The sequence below is a fragment of the Anser brachyrhynchus genome (genome assembly GCF_964034855.1).
Source record: "Anser brachyrhynchus genome assembly, chromosome: 12".
NCBI lineage: Eukaryota > Metazoa > Chordata > Aves > Anseriformes > Anatidae > Anser > Anser brachyrhynchus.
The window spans coordinates 16,495,321-16,510,856 of record NC_137707.1 but is presented as its reverse complement, the minus strand read 5'-3'; the positions used below and the strand labels follow the sequence as shown (position 1 = coordinate 16,510,856).

Here is a 15,536-nt window from a genome sequence, read left to right as displayed (position 1 = left end):
GGGGATGGAGGGTGCTGCGATATACGCCCTCGCGAAGGGGATTGGTCTGAGCGGCTGTCCGTCTAGGGTGGGCGGGCCAATGGGACGGGGTGACGCACCTGTCAGTCCGCAGGAACAGAGCGGCGGGGCGGGGTCTGAGAAACGGGAACCTCTCCCATTGGGCGGCGGGGCGGAGCGGGGAGAGATGCGATTGGCGGGCGCGGGGCGGCGGGGGGCGGGCCTGGCTGAGGGGCTGTGCGAGCCCCAAAATGGCGGCTGGCGGGGAGCGGGGCCGGCCCTTCACAGAGACGCTGTGAGCGGGCTGAGCAGCGCCGCGTGTACAACCGCGGTGTAATAAAGTTTATTGCCTCCTGTGCTTCGGAAACCCAGAGCTCATCCAACCACCTGTCCTCAGAGGAGCCTGACACCCCCAGAAAACTAAGTGAATATGTAACATATGCACTGCTAAGTCACTAACACCAGAACAGTGTTAAATAACATTGCACATGACATCACATACTTCAAATAAACTTAGGAAGACTGAATTGGTCTTGAGAGCTGAGCTAAAATACACAAGCCTCAAAAATTACATGGGGGACTGGATTCCCTTTTTAGTCACACCAGATCTGTATGAATTCTACTTCAGAAAATCTTAACTGATTTTCATACTATATCAGTATTTTAACTGATACAAGTGACTAGGCTAAAATGCTATCAGTATATTGCTTACCTTAGAAAAAAGTTTCTTTTTCTAGGGGTTAGTGCCTGTTGAAAATAAGTTTAATAAAAGTCCTATTGCTTTTTTCTTCGTATCCAAAGGTACAAAAAAATCATCTCAGAAAACAATTTTTTTTCCATTTTCATATCTCATTATTCAAGGAAACATATACACATTTTTTTAGGTATGATGTGCAAAATCTTGAGGGTTTGTTGGATCAGCTTGAAATAGTATTAGAGGTCCATTATTGTGTAGGCACACCAAAAACGTCTTGGAAAATGACAAATATAAGAGACAGACTGTCATTTGAAATTTATCAGCTTCGATTTTAAATCTCTCAGGAGACCGAAGAGAGAAGCTGTAAAATACAGAGAACCAAATTATTATACATTCATATTAAAATCCATTTTTTTCCTAGGCATACTTGCATATCTGTTTCACCCAGAAGGCTAAATGCAGTAAGGAATTTAATTTAAAACAATGTCTTCAGGCTATCATAGGAAAAAGGTGTTGGCCAAGATTTTCCACAAAACATAGAATCATACCCCAAAACCATATATCCTCATAACCCCAAACCTAAATTTGCCAAGCACATACCTGTTTTTCTGCTGATGAAGGGGGGCCATGGTGGCTGCATCGTTTAAGGCATATTCAATATTATGTTTAATTGTCCAGCGTGCAAAGACCCTGATAGTTCTGACTGGGCCAGAATTTCACCTTGTGGTGGCAGCAGTTTTTAGAAATAAACTAAATGGAAGAGACACGAAGGAAGTTTAATGTCTTTAATTAGCTGGAGGGAGTGCTTAGCACCACTAGGTGGTGTTCTGCAGCTGTTGTAGTCGCATATGGTGATCCATAGACAGCTGAAGGATGAAAATACGTTATTGACTGAAACCCTGTATATGCTGTATGACAAGAAGTGATCAGGGCTTGTGCTGCCAGGTGCAGATAAATACGCATGCTTCTCTCCCACTGACATCCCCAGCAGTTCTATGGGGATACTGACAAAAGAACTTTGAAAAAATACCATGTATATTTACACAAAACATCACCTTACTTGATAACTATCAGTATTAACATGACTTTTTTTTTCCCCTCCAAAACAAAAGGTGAAAGAACGTATTTTCTCTTTTTCCAAAGCTAACAAGCGGAATTATAATCACTGTTAAAAACTCAAAGCCTTGAACATCTTTTCAAATGCAATTAATTCCTTTGTGATTTAGATACTACAAGAAACACTATCATCACTTTATAGAACAATATAATTACAAATGAAAACAGTCAAGTAGTTAGGAGAAACTATCAGGCTCCTAAAATATGATGGTAAATATACGAGAATACTTAAAAACAGGTATTTTCATTTTAAAGACATCTACAAAGAAGTCAGTGGGTAAGAGCTTATTTCACAATGCACAGTGGTGGTTTTCTATGGGGACGAATACATCATGCCACAGTTCTCTCATCATTCTGAAGGGCAAACAAGATCTAGGTAAACTGGAACCGATACGTGCAGGTAAGGCTAGAGCTATTGAACGCCTCTGCCCTTCTTGCTAGGTAATGACAGGTATTTCATAGAACCACAGAATGGTTTGGGTTGGAAGGGATCTGTAAGGATCTCCTAGTTTCAACTCCCTTGCCATGGGCGGGGACACCTTCCACTAGACCAGCTTTCAGAAAGTTATTTGATTTGTGAATGCCTTCCCAAAACTTATTACCCAGAATGGTAGTTCCCATACAGGCCTTCATAACTTGACAGAAAATGCTACCCAGATCCATAATTCTCGTAACATGCCCTGGGTTTGGGGTCTCTTGAGCTGGTTTGGCATACTGCTCCATGCAGATTTCAAAGCGTATAGCATTTCTCTCAGTTCCACTTAGATTTATTTTAGTGCAGAACAAGCCTGGTAACAAAGTATAACAAAGGAAACATCAAATTAGTAAAGATTAATTAGAAGTAAAGGCTCTTAGGGACAAGATTGGAAACAACAAGTCAAATACAACTCGCTCCTAGCTTACACTTCATGTGGTATTTCTCCGGTCAATTCAGCTCTTCTGCCTCTAAGGTGGGTCAGTGCTGGGATCCAGTGTTCAGAGACATCAGAAAGCCCACAGCATCATCTAATGATACAGTGCCCATTCGTCCCTTGCCTCCTCACTAACCTTACTCCTGGCATATGTCATCAAAACCATCCTTCTTATTTTCATATATTTTCATAGGGTTGAGATAAAGACTGTCTAATAGGACAGGAAAGGAAGGGGAAATAACAATGATTATTCTCATCCTAAATCCAAAAGGCAGCACCATACCAGCCACTAGGAAGAAAATCAACTCCATCCCAGCCGAAACTAGAACAACAGTATATTTATTTTGCTTGGGGAAGAATAAGAAGAAACAGCCCAAACTGCATCATCAAAATCTGTTGTTTAGTTCTTAGGGTCTCTGTTCTGTCAGCAATGCTGTAAAACTTCAACTACAAACTCACTTCTATAACAGAGGATCAGAAATATTAAATATATTTATTCCCTATAGGAAGCCTTTCATCTTAGTAGATTCACTTCATATGAAAAGTACATATGTATATAATATTCCGACACTTTTATATTTGCATGGCTGCTGATATATTCAACTACGTGAGAGCTTGGCTGTTCCTGAACAGCAGAAGCTAACAATGACTAACTAAGGATCACACCACAGCCTTCAAATTATGCTTTCTTCAATATGTCTCATCATGGACATTCATACCTAAATTTGTCTACTGATGAATTGAAATTCCTCATTTTAGATTTTCACAACCATTTTTTGATGGTCTTGAATAAGGTGTTAATTAGACTTACAGCTGTAATTACTATTTCCTTACCGATAAGGGTTTCGTTTGTTTGTTTGTTTTAAATACCTTCCTTTCATGGAATATTTTGATTCATAATCATGTAAAACATACTTTCAAGTAAATATGCATGTAAATTCACTCTCAGGAATAACTAAGGATTACAGAGTAATCAGATTAAAGAATCTTTTTGAAAAATCAGTTTTGCAGAGAATAGTCATTAGAGCGCATCTGTATGAGACAACCGTGGCAAATCAGTGAACACAGCCCATGTAAACAACCTTTGATCAGCAGTTTCCACAATATCATTATGAACTCCAGTTTCTGCTTTAACAGTATGATATGATGAGTGAAAAGCAGACCAAAACCAATTCATAACTGTGATTTTCCAGCTGAAAATTAATTTGTTGACTGAAAAATACCTACATAATTTCAGAGATGATAAGACATAATAAAGTAGGACCATTTTTTTCTCCACTCACACCTGGAGCCAGATTTTTACACAAAAGTCACTTTCCTCCTTTCATCTTCTTATTACTTTCCTAGTAAAGTGACATATTAAGAAGGAATGTAAGTGGTTGGTTATTTAAAAAAGCTGCATATTAAAGAATTTAATGTATAGCTGATCAAAGAAGTGAATATGAAGAGTAAAGGCTGTGAGGTGAATGTGCAAAGGAAGCTATCACATTCAATGAGAAACAGCTATGAACAGCTACCCAAGATTGTGTCTGTTTAGCCCAACTAATCCAAGTCTAAATCGAGATGGTTTGTGGCTCTTTCGTCCAGAGCACATCATTAAAAATAGGCAAGCTCTAATATTTAGCCAAAAAATTGGAACAGACTCCCCAGGGCAGTGGTCATGGTGCTGAGCCTTTCGGAGTTCAAGGAGCGTATGGAGAACGCACTCAGATGTAGGGTTTGATTTTTGGGTGGTCCTGTGTGGAGCCAGGAGTTGGACTCCATGAACCTTGTGGGTCCCTTCCAGCTCAGGATATTCTACGATAATGCTGAACGTCCCCTACATGAAGAAAGAGCATCTATCACAATAGACCAATTCAACCTCACAGCTCCAATCTGAGAATTTAAATGTTTACACCATCTTTCCCTTCCGCTAGAAAAACATTTCAGCCATGCAAAACAGTACTGGGCTCCTTGCTTCAAAAGGAATAAAAAAAGGCAGGATACGAACATGTCACCTAGTAAACCTTCATGCAGATAGATGCATGCTTAATTAAATAGAATGCCACTTAGCAGCACTGTCATCGGTAGGGCTCACCCCACCTTTTCGTGAGCTAGTCTTGGTCACTAACAGCCCTGTCATGCAGACCGCTACGGGAGGCTGGTCACCTCAGTATTCCAATAAATAAAAGATTTGTAAGAAAGATTGCTTCTCTTCTCTCCAGATTAAAACTACATCCAGCACTACCTCCTCAGAGCTCGGACGCTATGCTTGCATACGTAAAGGACTGAATGAAAACTCAGAAACTCCCCTCTCAATCCTCGTTTGTTTGTTGCTGTTTGTCTTTAACTATCTGTATTCATATTTATGGCTTAAACTAAGCAGAAATACCACAGACAGTATATACAGACAACAATTACTACATTTAACACTTTCTAAAGCTAGACTAGGACTTGGTCTGAACATTTACGTGAAAGGAAATCAAAGACTAACAGCCTCACGACCAAGGTACAGAAACTTCAGTCTGCCTGCCCAGTTCTGACCCATCACAACTAATTGCGACTAGTCACAAATTCATGTTTAAGAACATTACAGACCAATTAAAAGTATTGAAAAACTTCCTGTTAACTTCAATATGACTTCAGTTGAGATGCTTAATCTATGAATAAGAACTTAAGTTGCCCAGGAAATCCTCAATGGAACATCTCCATCCACATCTGTTTCATGGGCTTTATTTTATTTTTTAACTGAGCTTTTGTATTTTTTTCTATGCCATTTGCAACCCTTTTTTTTTTTTTGTAGATTAGTTGAAGTTTCTACCTCCCATTCAGTTCTTTCTATTTCCCAAAGGTACCGTGATTCTCAATTCATTCAGTCCTATCTTTTATCTCTTTGACAGTTACCAGAAGCACACAATGTTGGGAAATTTAATTTTTCTTCTCTTTTAAGTGAACAAGTAGTGCCTCTGCAGTTTTGAAACATAGCTTGGCTGTTTGTAGTTTCTCTTTATTACAAATTTCATTCTAAAAAATGTAAGAGTGTGAATTGAGATTAGATTTAAACTGAGCATGCATATCCAAACATCATGAGAATTCTTCCATCAAATAAAATTTTCATCTTAATTATCCTTAATAATTTCCACTTTGCTAATATAAGGTCCCTTAATACCTTTGGAAAATGAAGATTATGAAAAAGAGACTATATGAAGATAATTATGTCTCATTTTGCAGAATTTTAAACACCTTCTTCCAGATAGTAAATCTAATGTTAATTAATAGTGGGGTATAATATTAGATCTGTCTCTCTTATGAAAATCCCTGATAGAAAGTTCCCTGATGAAGCAGTGTCTGTGTTATTTTATATATTAGTTCCAATTTATAGCAAAGCATACTGCTGAAAAATGTCAAGTAGCCAAGCATTCAATAGCCAAGCAAAGAGCTACCATCACAATTGAATTAATTTTCATTATTTCATTTCAAACTGTGTAATTACAAATAAACCTTCCCTTTCAGGGCCTTTGAAAGTCCTGCCCACCAAAGTTTTGAACACAGACAGGTGCTCTGGGTATTTGGGCTAGAAGGAAATTCTCCATTTGCTATAAATTTACGAGCACATCTGTCCGTATGTGTTTGCACAAGTGTGTGTCTACAAAAGCAGAGTCTACCAAGCAAAACAGAGCAATACCTTATCTAAGTCATCATGGCAGCTGCACACCAATCTGAGCACTGTATTTTGAGATAAACTGATATTATTTTCATTTTCTATATGTCTGAAACTTCTAAAAACGATTTGTCTGAAACTAAGATATCTCTACAAAAATATAGGCAACAATTGCTTTTAAAGGCTGTTGCTACCTCCCATCATGAACCTGAAACGTGAAATTAAAACTGACTATAGCACTGCCTTAGTATTTTAGTCTGATCTATTTGCAAGTTTTTTTTTGTTTTTTTTTTTGCTTTAAAACAGTTATATCTCAGTCTTTAGACTAAAATGTAAAAAGTTTGGCACTGATTTTCTTTATGAGTATCAGTAAACTGGTATTAAACATATATTAGCATTAAAAATACATTTTTTTTGTTACTGTTTTTATCTTTAACCCAACTTCAAGGGGCCTTGTAAGTCAGAAAAAAAGGATGTTGAACTGGCATCTGATTTAAAATCTGTGCTGAATATTTTGTTAGAAATTATTAGTTAATACGAGATTTTAATGCTAGTCTATTTATTAATGACTTTTCCTATTTGTATATATCCACAAAACATTAATATATAGTATATGTCATATCTGTGTGTTGTTCTGCCTGTAAAATATGCAGGAATTTCAGTTCATCAAGCTGTGTCTTTTCTGGTGCTCATATAATGCACAAACACTTTTACAAGGTTTGTTTTGTCGTCGTCCCCCCCCCCCCACTTATCAACCAAGAAACTATATAGGAACATAATAATAATATCTAGACAGTATAAAAAAAAGGAGAAAGTGAGCCAACATTAAAACAATAGTAACACGACAGCTGCACTTCCATGTGAGAAAACCATTAAGCACACAATAGTTAATATTTCTTCCAAGCGCTCATTGTATCTCCTAGAGCCAAATCAGCCACCATGACAAAATAGGCGTATATAGAATTGAAATCATCTTAATATCAGAGATTAGACAGGATCAAAACCACCATAAAGATAGGAAAATGAAACCCTCCGTCCTTCCTCTCTTAGTGGTACTTGTGAATAATCTGAAGTAAAGATTTTTTTCTTCCAAGGAATCTTAGGGGGTTGGCATTCAAATTTTCTGTGATCATCCTCTTTGGAAATCTGGTTTAAAATTTAGTGTTTACTATATGAAAACGTTTCAATCTGCTCCTGTTGGCTAAAATAGCATAGAATCAGTCAGACCTAAAATTAGCTAAATAGATCCATATCTTGTGAACAACAAACAAACAACAAGCAAGCAAGCAAAACAAAACTCTTTGCCACTGGTAATGCAGATTAAGATTACGGTCATACAGCACTCCTGCATCCTTGAATTACAGAATCACAGAAAGGATCAGGTGGGAAGGGAGCTCTTGAGATCATCTACTTCACCTCCCTGCTCAGACAAAGATCAGCTGAAGCAGATTGCTCAGGACCACATCCAGCTGGGTTTTGATCATCTCCAAGGCTGGAGTCTCCACAGCCTTTCGGCAACCTGCTCCACTGCCTGATCACCCTTGTGTAGTGAACAGCTTTTTGGCTTAGAACAAAAGCTGAAAGCAAAGGTAAGTTATGAAAGAGAACAGGAGGAGAAACAGTATTCTACAGAAAAATTGCCATCTAAACGGTAGCAGCCATGCAGAGAGGTGAAAAGATGTTTAGAAGTCTCCAATTTGAGAGAGAGAGAATTAATTTCCTTTTCCAACTCGCTATCTCCATCTAAAACTACCTGAAGGAAATTGATATGCCCTTACCAATCTCCTTTGATGAACTTTTTGTTATTCAGGAAGGACAACAAGAGTTGGAACAAATGTACACGATGTCACAAGGCAGGGGAGTAATGAACTTCATTTGCAAGAGAGAAGCAGCAATATGTTACTTAATATAGTGATTTAACAAAGTTTGATTATAAATAAGACAGTGACTTCAGATTTGGTGGCAAGGTACGTGCAGTTATTTACAAGATATAGGGTTAAATATTTACAGGATAGAGGGTTAAATTCAGTCATTTGGGAGATCCTCCCATTGAGCCATGAGGTTGGGAATGTAACCCCTTGCTTTCTAAACTCCTTGAACAACTTGTTGTGCGTTATCCATCTCTCCTGAAACCACACTGAGCCAGCTGCAGCCACCACGACCACACACATCTATCACAACTGCCACTGGTGGTTATCACTTGACCAGGGTTTTGGGTGAAAGGCCAGGTTGTGGGGTGAGGGGAGCACACCATCACACACCACTCTCTGTAATGTAGAATAGGAGAATCCAAGGTTATTCCTGAAGCAGTAACAGCCTGGTCAAATAACACTGTGGCATCTTGCTGGAGCGTGCTTCTGACACCTACGCTCATGTCTGGGTATCTCTTCTACCCTGCCACACATAGTTCAGTTGATGTGTTTTGCACGGGGTCAGATTTAGAATGCTTTATGCCATAACAACAGACTCCAGGGAGGGTTGGTAACAGACCTAATACAGTTTTCCCTAGGAAATTAAAGTTACAAGCCATAGCATACTTGGATAATATAATTTTTGATTCATTCCACAGTAGTAAATAATGACTGAGATACCTAGTCAAAGGGTGATCCCAGCTGCTTTGTAGGTATGGTCATTCAAACAAAATGCAAGCTAAATACCAAATGCTATACTAAGGAAAAAATGGAAACACAGTCCTATCTTGTATCTCCAAAAACAAAATTAAAAAAAGCTCAGAATCAACTGCCCATTACAATTGCCATGCCTCCCTGCCCATCAAAGTAAATATTAATGTTATACCAAACACCGCCCAGGTATCTGATGTCATTACTTGTATTTAAAAAAAAAGACAGACAAAGAGCTATGCACACACAAAAAAGCTGGAGAAATTCCTCATCAGTTTTGCAAAAAAACTTATTGGAGAAAACTCAATTACAAGGGAAAAGAAAATAGAGAGAAAACGCTGGGAGATAAACATCTTTTTAGTCTAGTGCCGAAAGCCGTAACAAGAACCGATTTCAAAGAGGTATTAAGCAAATATTTTAATAGTGAGAGTGATTAACCACTTAATCTAACTACCAGAAGGAGTTGGTTTTACATCCCTTCTTAGATGTAGATTTATTAGAGTATCTTAGAGTAGATTTATTTTGTTTAGCTACTGGGTTCACTTTAACATCGACTGGATGAAGTGGAACAGCCTACCACAAAGTCTGGAGATGACTTACTGGTCCTGTTTTGGACTTCTCCGAATTCATGGGCTCTTCTGTTTGAATGTGGACTTTCTGAGTTTGAGCAGCGAAAGAAACTATTCCCATGTTAGTATTGCTACAAATCACTATCTCTTTTTGTATCTGAGAACTGATAGATCAAATTTATACAAATAGAAAAGATGTTTTCAGGTTCAAGTGCCTTAAAATGTCAGCACTTCCTCTGACATACCGACAGAGCTCCACGCAGGACTGAATTAAAAGAGGCAAGCTGAACACGGATGTGTTCTCTCATAGGCAGTTTTAGCTTGGTTTTTCACATTCTTTAAAACAAACCATCAGGTACTTGGTGTTTGAAATACATTCAAAGCTACGAGTACTTTAGGCTCCTCATGATTAGACCACTGAGATGGAATCACCCCCAAAATGTGGGCTCATTACTATCATCACATGGCAGTTACTGCTATATTAACTGTGCAGTGAAGGAGCTAAGGTTTACGTTACACACACAGATCCCTCATTTTTACTCCCACCATCCATCACAGCACAATCTACTGGAAAATGGAGTACAAATCATTCAGGAATTTACAACAGTAAGTTGAGCTAGTGCTGTGCTATATCATTTCTAGAAGAGGATGCCTTTGTTTGGCACCCTAAGGGCTGCTCATATGCATAAATAGCCGCCTTTTTTCTGCTTCTGAATCACAGTGTCCAGCCAATACAAAAAAGATTATGAAGTATGAAAACTGCACATATTTCCACCACAGAACAATAACAAGATCTATACTTTGATTTCCTGGGAAATAAAAATTGTAGCTATACTTCCTGTCAGCCCATTCCTTTGAACATGTTCTCTTCATAATTTGGGTTTTGAATCTAGTTTAAATGGCAGTTAAAAATTGTATGTGGCAGTACACAATGAAATTTAGCTTGACAGCTTGGACATCAAAACTAAAAATAAATGACTTCACATCCAAATAATAAGTAATAACAATGTTAGCCTGCATAAGAATAGCAGGACTGGATTCAAATACAATATTAATTTTAGGGATATGAGTGACTAGGGAGAGACAGAGGCAAAGAAACAAATCCTTCATATAGCAATAGTCTCTTCTTATCCCCCAGGCAACTGGCTGCCTTTCACCTCAGCGGCAGAGCAATTATGTGGCATAATGACTGCAGTGCAAATAAGCAGAGAGATTTTATTAAACCAAATGAGCAAATCATCTGCGTATTATTGCGATTTGATTGACAGTGACAAGTGTCGAGCAGACACGGATGTGAATATGATAAAGAAGCTTGCAGGAAAGCTCTTGATAATGTTACTCTTGATAAAGTTGCTCGGCAAACCTCTCTAAGTAAATAAAGGAGAAAGAATATGATGCATATTAATTCACATAGTTTGCAACCTGCCACAGGACTAGAGGAAAAGTTGCAATAGGTTCAGCACATGGCATTTCATATGAATTCTAAAATTGCATTTATGAGTCTCATAGACTTTACAATAATATATTAATATTAAAAGTAAAGGTCATTCCACATAACAGTTAAGCTGCCTGAGCTTCAACCTTTATATCAATAACAGGCTTGGGCTGGCGGCAAGAGGAGGAAGAAAACAAGCGGGAATGATCTGAATAATGTAAAATGTTACCTTGAAAGATTGCTGCCTTTTGCTGGGATGTCCATTTACAAACTTGTACTTTCAGTGGACAATTACATTTCTGACAGGCCTGCTGTCAGAATGATTAAATTGATACCTTTCATGCAGAGGTATTTGGGCATGTGATGAATTGACACGGACCTTCAGGCCTCTACAGAAGCTGCTCTTACATTAATGGCTCCCTGATGACATCATAGGTGCACAGTTTCCAAAGTTTCACGTCGTTGCAGTCAGCACAGAACTCAGGATAATTACTTTTGGCACATGGAGTGGATTAGCCAAGGTGGCTGGGAAGCTTTGACAGCACACCCGTGGAAAAAAAGCAGCAGGAATAAAATCACCTGTGCTCTAATGGTATTAAGATCATGAATAAATGTGTGCTTACAAGTTTAAATTGTTTGACTGGGTAAGACATGATAAATAGTTCTCTTTCCTCCACTCCATTTTTTTTTTAATTATTATTTCAAATTTGAATGTGAACAAGCAACAGCTTTATACCCTACTTTGGTTAACACTCTTTTGCCATCAAGTACCATCAAGTTGAAGATTTTCAGTCTGAAAAAGAACTGTATCTGAAAGGAAATATTCTTGTCACATGAAGTACGCTGCATAATGTAGAAAGCATTTCTGATTCATGTTGTAATACTGATTTGAATATCTATTTGGACATTTTTCAAACAGAGCAATTTTGGAAGGTTCTGTATTACTCTGAGTTGATTCCTACAAATTTTGTGCCTTACTTTAACTATGCGAGTAAACTTCAACAGAGGCATTCAAGAGCTGACATGCTCAGAATAACTGAGACTTGATAAAAAACACTTAATCCCTCTATTACTGACTTACATGAAAGATATCACAGATACATTTTCCATGATGTGAGCCTTCTGATGAACAGTCTACGGGGTATGAACTAAAAATAATAATAAAAAAATACAGTAAAATATTTTAAACAAAATCCATTTGCTATTATATATGTTGTATAATCTATTTGTTACAATAAGTATTGTATTTACTCAAATATTATAATTTATCTTTTAAAAATAAGTTGACATTAATTCCACCAAAAAAACCCCCCAACAAACTAGAATATTCAGTAAAGCACATTAATGTACTAAGTTAACTCCCATACTAAGTCCCACTGTAGGAAATGAATTAGCAATTTATGGATTATATGAAAATCACAATGTGGATACACGTTTTTCATCATTTTGATTGGAGTAAAATGTAGCAAAAGTATAGAAACCACTATCTAGACGCCAGGATAAAACCATCAGAATCAGAATTTACTATGCATTAAAATTGTTTATGGTGGGTTTTTGTTGTTGTTATTTTTAAATATAATTTGAATATTATTCATTCTTTCCTTTCTTTCAAGGTAGACAGATTTAAGTAGTAGTACAACCTAGAAAATTTTAGCATGCCTAAAATGCTTCTTTAAAGCATATCCAAGTTGATGCACTCTCTGGTCATTAAATATAAGAGTAAGCTCAGGTTAACAGATTCTGATCATCTTCAAAACCAAATTCCTACTCAGTATTTTTAATCATAAAGCAGTTAAATATTTACATAAGTCAATAAGAAGTCCAAACAAGCTTATTTTTAAAATTAATTTTTCCTCTAGGAGGATGTCTTAGATTTTACAATGAAATTCATGTTTAAGTTTTAAGATTTAAACATAAAATAGATCATTATGAAATTTAAGTATTAATCAGTTAAAACAATTATATGAGTTTTCTTAAAGTCCGTGTGAGCCTTCTACCATAAACCACACCATTATTTCCAGGTTAAAACCGGTGTATATTATGATCTAAAATGCAAAATTTCTTTTAAGAGATAGTTTACAACCTGTAACCATTAAAAACAAAAATATTAATCACATATTCAAAGTTAACTGATACAACAATTTTTTCTAAGACTACAGAAAATTGGTTTGAGAAAATATTGTTAATCTCTGTTCATTTTACTGAGATGCTGTTAATTGTTCTCTGAAAAAAATATTTAAAGTTATTGTAGGAAATTAATGAAGGATGACAATTTAGTAAAACATCATACTAACGTGTTCGCTTCTTGCCATCGGTGTGTGGATGTAGATTTAGCTGATTACTAGGAAGTTTCAAGATTTTACCAGCCATTGCAAAAAGGAGAAATAAAAAGATCAAACACTTTGTATTTGTTATTGTCACTTCTATCACACTTAAATAGAATTGAAAATAAATTCTTCTTCTTCCAAGAAGTGAATTTATTAAGAGTGGTGAAGCACTACTTTCCACTTTTAGTGTATGAGTAGAACTTCACAAATCTTCCCTCAATCTTCAGGTTCATTGACCAGTGACAATGATATGGTAGGTGAATCCATCCTCAGTTTAAGTTCTATGTAATGCACACCCACAAAATTGTTATTTTTTCATAAATTTAGAAAACAAAACAATACTCCAAAGTTGTTACAAGCGGGGAAACAGAACTGAGATGGAGAATGAATGCTATAGAAGTCTTACTTCTTTGTATAATTATTATACACTTAAAAATATATAAATAAATAATAGATTGTCTACACTTACATTGGAAACCCAAAAATTTTGCAGCGCACAACATGCATCTGTTCTCTGTAAGGAAGAAATTCAATTTTATTTAAAAAAAATCATGTCTGTATATTCTATGCAAAGTATAGATATGCAAGTGTGCAAGTTGAGCAAAACTAGGCATTAGCCTACTGATTACTGGGTAGATTAACAAGTTGACTCACTTTGTAACCCTTCTTTTCCAAGTGTGCAAATTACAAACTTCATTCCTTACAACTGGGGAATCAGGATTGTAAGCTATAGTACGGTTGGCCTTCATGGAAAGAAAGAAGGAAAAAAAAAAAGTATCAGAAGACAGATTTTGGACCCTAATCTGATGGACCTGAGGTTTTGAAATCAAGTGTGCAGCAAGTAGTATTCACTGACCCAACATTTTTCATATCATCAAAATCCTACCTCTCTTACTATTTTAACACAATATTTATGGTTAACAATAAAATGCTAATAGTCCAGTATTGGAAAATAAATATTTTCAGAGCTAAAATATAAATAAGAAATACATTTTACATTTATTTTCTGAAATATTACTATTTAATTATTTTCAGGGATGCTTTGAGGGAGATAACCAGATGTTAGGATAGCCAGTGTCATGAAATTTTTCTAAAATAATACTTAAAACCAGAACTGCAACCTAAGGAATGTCTAACCAATCCCACCAAGCCTAATTTTTTTTTTATTAAATGTCAGAGAAAAGCATCTTCATATGCTCTGTTTTTTTCTGAAAAATTAAACTGATATGCTTAAGAACCAATAATAATTAAGGACCTACCTTAAGAAAACAGTAAAATTGGTTGCAAAAAGATGGAAATGGAAATATACTTCAATTCCTTTTTGCATCATACTATCCCCAAAGTTAGGATTACATGCTATCAGTTGTAACCTGCAGTACACATGACAATCTTAATTCTTTCAATGATCATGGCAAGATGACAAAGCATACAATATATATAATGACAAGTGTCAAATAATTATTTACCACTTAAATTCATATAGAAACTTTCAATCTGAACAGTTACCCTGCACTTCAGAAAAAAAAAAAAAAAAGAAATTACATATGGAGAAGGAACTGATATGAATCCCTCTTTGGGGAGGATGACAGCATTTATTAAATTGGGCAATATTTTAGAATTACAAAAAAAAAAAAAAAAAGACCGTTCAATTACAGGACACTTTAGGCAAGTATTGTTCATCTACTCTGTGAGCTGTAGCTCCACCTCACCTCCAGGTAGTCCAGTAATACCTCTGATGATGAGAAGTTGTGATTAGTTTCTGTTTTACATGAAAAAGTGAAAACCTGTAAGCAAACTACTAGGTCTGTGGTCCCCTGCTAGCTCAGGGGACAGAGTGACACCTCCTGAGAGGTGTCCAGTTCACCATTCATACAGTCCCACCTGTTAGTGTTTGAACTCCAACAAGATGCCTGCCCAAGACAAGGCAGGACGGCTGACACATGAACAGTAGGGGCATTCCTGGCAGGCTGCACAGTTATAGGGTCCAGAAGAAAGAGTAGCTTACTGAAACAGCTCATGCAGAGGTCTCAGACAATTTGTAAACTTAATCAAATTAGAAGAAACCCTGTACAAAACAGAACTGTTTGTAAAAACTAAAGGCAATCACAAAACAGACAATCAAGTTTTGTATCAACCCTTTAATCTTTTCCACTTAAATACATCTTCGATGTAGGAATCATCATTAAAAACAAGTAAAAGCAAACTAAGCCCAAATACATTAGT

At 36.6% G+C, this 15,536-nt stretch overlaps 1 protein-coding gene across 3 annotated transcripts in view; it reads right to left on the bottom strand.

Annotated features, from left to right (window-relative positions):
• Positions 1-205: 205 nt before the first annotated feature.
• The window catches only part of LOC308176833 (uncharacterized protein), a 42,856-nt gene continuing 27,525 nt past the window's right edge, over positions 206-15,536 (bottom strand). Inside the window, exons 5-11 of one of the 3 annotated variants that reach the window (XR_013938674.1) lie at positions 15,195-15,378; positions 14,573-14,683; positions 13,968-14,056; positions 13,281-13,827; positions 12,068-12,134; positions 1,295-2,598; positions 212-1,055 (exon numbers count right to left, since the gene is read on the bottom strand). Coding sequence is in view for 1 of the 3 variants with exons in the window: in XM_080553104.1 (XP_080409230.1) it covers positions 1,361-1,444 (84 nt within the window). In the remaining 2 variants the exon portion in view is untranslated. The other 2 variants (XR_013938675.1, XM_080553104.1) reach the window with 2 other exon arrangements.